At 44.5% G+C, this 6,656-nt stretch overlaps 2 protein-coding genes across 2 annotated transcripts; one reads left to right on the top strand and one right to left on the bottom strand.

Annotated features, from left to right (window-relative positions):
• Nucleotides 1-284: 284 nt before the first annotated feature.
• Nucleotides 285-4,148, top strand: PAAG_09051 (kinesin-II 85 kDa subunit; the record flags this gene model as incomplete). The annotated part of the gene is made up of 5 exons (XM_015846722.1): nt 285-737; nt 832-1,475; nt 1,526-2,579; nt 2,629-3,081; nt 3,135-4,148. The coding sequence occupies 5 exons, from the start codon at nt 285-287 to the stop codon at nt 4,146-4,148; spliced, it is 3,618 nt and encodes a 1,205-aa protein (XP_015701765.1).
• A 790-nt stretch (nt 4,149-4,938) lies between these two features.
• PAAG_09050 (hypothetical protein) lies at nt 4,939-5,940 on the bottom strand (the record flags this gene model as incomplete). The annotated part of the gene is made up of 1 exon (XM_002788985.2): nt 4,939-5,940. One exon carries the CDS (start codon nt 5,938-5,940, stop codon nt 4,939-4,941), a length of 1,002 nt encoding a protein of 333 aa, XP_002789031.1.
• Nucleotides 5,941-6,656: the final 716 nt, after the last annotated feature.

Below are 6,656 nucleotides of genomic sequence, written 5' to 3'. Positions count from 1 at the left end.
CGAGAAAAGGGAGGAACGATGGACAACCCTTGCAGGCTGGGTATACGCCGACAAATATTCAATAAATACTCACCATCACACGATCTGTTAAACAAATTTAAAATATATCAATCTGATTCTCCGTTGGGATTTGTATACAAACGGATCCCGTCTAGCAACTGGTATTGGATATTGGGTATCAGGCATTGACTGTTGAATTTTGCAGAGATCTCCAATCACACACTTTATGACCCACGCTGCAGCCGACATTCTCCTGAAATAACAGGTACCCTTATCTGTTTCTCATGGCCGGAGCAAGACGCTCTCAGGCCCCTCAATGCTTGCGAAGGGGCATGGTACGCCCGCGTCAAACCACCAGAGCCTCCGTTCTCACGGAGCGAGAAGAGTCCCCCACCACCGCTCGAAGGCCGTCAAATGCCAATGCCTCCCGGGTGTTGCGATCGCCCAGCGTGCAACTATCTTGTGGGCTGAAGCGAAAGGAAAGGGAGTTTGAGCCTCAACCGGTCGAGAGGACAAATATCCATGTTGTTGTGCGGTGTCGCGGTAGAAATGATCGAGAAGTAAAGGAGAACAGTGGGGTGGTCGTGTCAACGAAGGGTGTTAAGGGGACAAATCTCGAATTGTCCATGGGCCCAAATGCAATGGGAAACAAAGAATATCATTTTGATAAGGTGTTTTCTCCAGCTGCTGATCAAGTGGTAATTTATGAGGATGTTGTGTCTCCGATTCTAAATGAGGTGGATTTTGCCCTTTTTTTTTTTCTTTTTTTTCATTCTCCTCAGGCAAAGAATATATTTACGGCAATATTAGCAGCTGACAGCGATATTACAGATGCTTTCCGGATTTAACTGTACAATATTTGCTTACGGCCAAACTGGAACCGGTAAAACCTATACGATGTCTGGTGATATGGAGGATTCTCTTGGTCTACTGTCGGACGCTGCTGGAATTATTCCGCGCGTGCTCTATTCTCTATTTAAGAAGCTGGGAGATATGGAAAGCTCTGTCAAATGCTCATTTATTGAGCTGTACAACGAAGAGCTTCGAGACCTTCTCTCCTCAGAGGATGGTGCAAAGCTCAAAATATATGATGATGCCGCCAAAAAGGGGAATCACAACACGACGGTGCAAGGCCTGGGTGAGACTTACATCCAGTCGGCTTCTGAAGGTATTAAGTTGCTTCAAGAAGGTAGCTTCAAACGTCAAGTAGCGGCTACAAAATGTAATGATCTCAGTTCCCGGAGTCACACGGTATTTACTATTACAGCATTTGTGAAAAGGAAGACAGAAGAGGGCGACGAATACATCAGCAGCGGCAAACTAAATCTAGTCGACTTGGCTGGAAGTGAGAACATTCAGCGGAGCGGCGCCGAAAACAAGAGAGCAGCTGAGGCGGGCTTAATCAACAAGAGCTTGCTCACCCTTGGAAGGGTGATCAATGCCCTCGTAGACGGAAGCCCGCACATCCCATACAGGTTTGTTTCCTTCCAACTTGCGATTATAGCTAGTTGCTAACACCCACTAGAGAATCCAAACTCACCAGGTTATTACAAGATTCCCTGGGTGGCCGTACAAAAACGTGCATTATCGCAACAGTCTCCCCTGCAAGAAGCAACCTCGAAGAAACTGTATCCACGTTAGATTATGCTTTCCGCGCAAAGAATATTCGTAATAAGCCCCAGATCAACTCCACTATCTCCAAGAAAACCATGCTTCGAGAATTTACAACGGAGATTGAGAAACTAAAGACTGAGCTAATCGCGACACGGCAACGCAATGGGGTTTACCTTTCTCCTAGTGCATATGAGAAAATGACAATCGAAAGCGAGTCGCGTCGAATACTCTCTGAAGAGCAAAGAGCGAAAATCGAGACTATGGAAGCAAACCTGAAAAATAAAGTTCAAGAGCTCTTTTCCTTGACTAGCAACTTTAATGACTTGAAAAAGGATAACGAGTCTACAAAGCTTTCACTAGAACGAACAGAGGATCTCTTGGAGAAAACAGATCTTGTGCTCAGACACACCAAAAGAAACTTGGAGGAGGAATCCATGCTACGAAGGGCTCATGAAGATACAGAAGAAGAGCTGCACGAAATTGGCAGTTGTCTGATATCAACATTAGGCAAGTCAGTCTCCGACGTGAACGGATTACATTCCAAGCTCCGACGCCGCTCAGATCTTCACTCTCTGAACCGGGAATTGTGGCTGTCTTCTACATCAGAAGTGTTGGATTTCTCGAAAATCGTGGATGATAGAATAGCGGCATTCCAACGCCAACAATCCAAACTGCTCCAAGATTTTTCAGTAAGGATGGAAAGCTTTGTCACGAAGGAGTTAGACCGAGTCGAGTCCTGTCGTTCGCGTATTTCAGATGCGGAAGTATCATTTGGTATCATCGAAATGGAAACTAAAGAGCACACGACTGAGTGCCGGGACGAAATGAATGAAGTGCTCGAGGAGATCAAGGTGCTGCGTGATGATGTAAAACAGAAAGTTGTCGAGGGTCTGAGTGGACTCTCCACCGCCGCGGAACGCATATCAGCTGAAGTAATAAATGAATTGGGCCAATTCCATACAAAGGTTAGTCGTGTAGTTTAATTCCAATTACCATGTCTGCTAACGAACATAGTTACATTCATCGTATATATCACTGGGCGAGGAGTTAAAATCCGTCATTGACACAATTGTCTGTGGTCTCCGTTCTCAAAAAGACGATATCGTGAATCTTCGAATGCAAGTCCATGAAGCGAACAACCGAGCGGCCAAAGCAAGCGAAGAAGCCGCATTAAAACTGCAGGCCACTCTGTATGAAGAGCGCTCTGCTGTAAAAATGGATCGCGAAGCTCTGTTATCCGATATCAAAGCCCTCTTGGATAAGTCAGGTGAAACTCAAGCGGTACGGCTCGATACCAAAATGAATAATCTTCGCTCACATATCGAAGCCTCTCACACCTCCTTGAAAGAGGCAGATATTAAATTCGGTGAGAGCATGGATTACTTGGAGCTACAAGAGGACGAAATCATCTCTCAAGCCTTTGAATCTGAGGCAGCCGTTAAACGGGTCATCGACAGAGATTGGAATGTAAGATGGTATAATCAAAACATGCGTCCTTTTATCATGCTGACCTTTGCTAGGCTTTTGATTCCCGAAATAAAAAAATCCAGGAGACAGCAAGAGCTGTATATCAAGAGACGGAGAAGATTGTTAACACTCAGGTGGAAGGGATTGTTACGCAAATGCAAGCCTTGGATACTTTTGTCTTGAGAGCAAGGTTGCAAAACGATTGTCACCACGAGTCGCGAGTTAATACCTTGGAGACCCTTGGTAAATGTATTCGCCATTCCTATGCAGGCATACAGGGCAGCGTAGATGTCTTTGGTACCCAGGCTAGAGCCTTCTGTGACGATGTTCTCAACGACAACAAAGCTATACAGGAACCTATTGACAATCTCACTCGGGATGTCAGGAAGCCTCTAGCGGACTTACAATCAAACGTTCGAGCAAAATCACTTATGGAATACACCAGCACTGGAGAGACCCCCCAGAAATCGCAGTATGATTACCCATCCACTCTCCCGCAAACCGAACCACGAGACGTCCTCATCGCCAGATTGAGAGGAGCCAAGGAACCTCGAGATATCGCAACGGTCGTTGAAGCTTCTCCAAGTTTGCCTTCTCTACGTATCTGCTCACCGATTACGTTTTCTACCAAGGCTATGGTATATCATGATGGCAACGAGGTAGGGCTCAACAATCCTCTCAATGTGAACGCCAAGCCAACATTTCCCTCGTCTGCGGGGCTTAGGGAGGTCGATATAAACGTCGCCGTGAAACCAACTCCTAGTGCTGGTGTCGTGCCACCGAACGATTTCCCGTCGTCGGTCACATCAAACCTGGAAGAAACAACAGGGAATGTGACATGCAAGGACACTATGCCTCGGCCATCGAAGAGACGTATTACCTCTTCTCCTTTCACTACATCTGGTTTTACTATTAGAGATAGCAAATTGCCCCAAATGATAGGGGCTTGGAGGAACCCTACCCCTAACGGTCTGGGGTTGATTATGGAAGGAAGCGAAAACATCCCGTTGCTACAACTCGAGAACCAGGTGATGAAGGGTACAAGGCTTAGCACTCGCCATCCGTGATTTACAAGTTTTGATATCGATTGTAGACTTAGTTTCATTTGTACGTACAGTTCTTATTCCATACGTAGATTCCCGGGGCTTAGATTTGGTATTCTTATTTGTTTCCCTTTCTCTTCTTTTCCTTTCTTTGCTTTGCTTTCTTTATTTTTTTAAAAATTGTTTTCTATTATTTTTCATATTTATTTTTCCTTTTATCCTTTCCTTTCTTTTCTTTTCTTTTCTTTTCTTTTCTTTTCTCTTTTTTTTTTTTTTTTTTTTTTTTTTTTTGGGGGGGGGGAAGACAAAATCAAATTAAAGGAGGGGAGTCGGCGGGGAGGCGTTTAGAGGTTGTTGAACAAACGGTAATTGGGGTTAAAGTTTTGGTTTTCCCCTGAGCATACTTTTTTATACTCTTTGACAGTTGGAATCTCACTGATTTTTCGATGTAAAATTTACTAGCACATACTTCATGTTGACATCCTATATTGACGAAGTGAGAGATTTGAGGTGAACGAGAATGAAATGTAATATTCAATCAATCAGATGATCCTGTACTGAACGCCTGGCTTATTCTAAAGCTGGTTAAATAAGCCGCCCACATTTCACGTCATTGAGCGTCATGCTTTCAGAGCTAAATACAAGAGAAAAGGGGGGGAAGAAAAAGGGGCTACACATTCAACTCAAATCGGCCCACTCGGGTAGGGAGCATCCAAAACAGGAAATTTAGGCATAGACGTAGATGTGGATGTAGATGCGCTTTGCCCTAGACACCCTAGCCCAGGGACACATTCGAGCTTTAGCTCTTAAACAACTACCCTGCTTCCACTTCCTCAGCTGTAGCCTCAGCAGCCTTTCCGCCCTTCACGGCTCCGGCCTCGGTAATCAACCTCAACTCATCCATCCGTTTCTCAAACTGCTCTATCATCTCTTCCAAACTCTGCTGGGTCCGTGGAGATCGACTACTCGACATGTTAAAGGTTATGCCCGATGTGCCTTCAATCTCCAGCATCAAGCCACCCATCGACGAAGAGGAGTTGTTCGCAGATGTTGTTGGTGTTGGTGTTGTTGTTGTGGTGGAGGTGACAATAGCGGTGCCCTTGGTGGAGGTAGGGCTATTTGAGGAGGAATCGAAGGTGGGCGCTGGGCAAAGGCGTATGTTAAGGACTTGCCAGGACGAACTTAGGCTGTGTGCAGAGGTTATATCGAATGGATAGAGGTGTTGTAACGCATTATTGATGGGTTGGGGTGTTGCCGGATTTAGTTTTGGTTCTTCCGCAAAAGTGGTTGGTGCAAAATTTGTTGTGTCTTCAGTATTTGTAGCTGTGACTTCTTGGGTAGGAAGAGCGTTACGCTCGGAGTGGGAGCGTTGCACATCAAGGACGATGTAGTGTTCCTGTACCCCCAGAATTGGGCGAGGTAGGGAGGACGCCTTCGTATTGTCGGCCTCTAGGTCTTCATCTTCATCATCGTCTTCTCCATTCCTTCGCCGGAGAAGTGCATTGCTCGAGGCTCGTGGAGAGTTGTTTCCCTGGCTGGATTCCAAAGCCCGTAGAGCAGCCTCTGTTATTAGGTCGGTGTCATCGTCAGAAAATATGTAGTGGACAGTGGGATGGTAATATTCCGACGAGTGAACGTCCTGGACTAGCGTAAAGAAGGGACGAAAAGGGAGCTGGTGGGATTCTAGAGATTTAAAGTCTTCCTGACGAGCACCGCTATCATTTGGTCTGTCAGATAGAGCGGAGGGTCGTATATTGCCACCCAGTTGCTGGTCCGATGCCGGTAAATGAGGATCAGGGCTGCGAGGTGAGGTCATTGCGGGTATGTTATATTAAGGCTGCATTTGGTAAAAGGAGGCAGGTTAGAGGTATTCTCCAGGAGGCGAAGTCTAAGACTGTGAGTTGACGTGGGTAAGGATTATTGACTACTTACAACGGATGTGGTCCACTTGTTGCTCCACCTGCTGCACGTGATCTAGCTATAGCGTAGCTGTGGGATGGTTAGTCTTCCATTGGTGGGAGGACTGGCCAGCTAACTGATATACGCGTACATCACGTGAGGTGGTATAGCTACTGGGTGGTTATGCCCATCACCCCCCCATGCACCAACAGGTGAGATGTCTCTATGTAATCAAAGCTAGCTATATCTTATCCTAGAATTTAACTGTAACATGCTATATGCAAAATATTTAAACACTGCTGTTTCTAAAGACTAATTCTGTTTGCTGTTATTTTCTTCATGAAAATATAGTTAATTTATTGAATTAAGTATTGAATTCATTAACTGTTATTATTACATCTCTATAATTATAAAATTAAGTAATATAATTGATTACTTTAAACACATGACAGATATTATTTTTCAAATTTCATTCAACAATCTTATAAATGAAGCTTTGTGATGTCTGAATTATGATAAATATAATACCATTTAGAGTATTAATAATAAAATATGATGAGATGATTGAGAATAATTCAAATCTTAAGCTTTGATCTTCTAGCTTCATAAATGATAACAGATTAACATTGAGAT

Source organism: Paracoccidioides lutzii, assembly GCF_000150705.2.
Source record: "Paracoccidioides lutzii Pb01 unplaced genomic scaffold supercont2.67, whole genome shotgun sequence".
NCBI lineage: Eukaryota > Fungi > Ascomycota > Eurotiomycetes > Onygenales > Ajellomycetaceae > Paracoccidioides > Paracoccidioides lutzii.
This window is presented reverse-complemented; position numbering and strand designations above follow the sequence as displayed.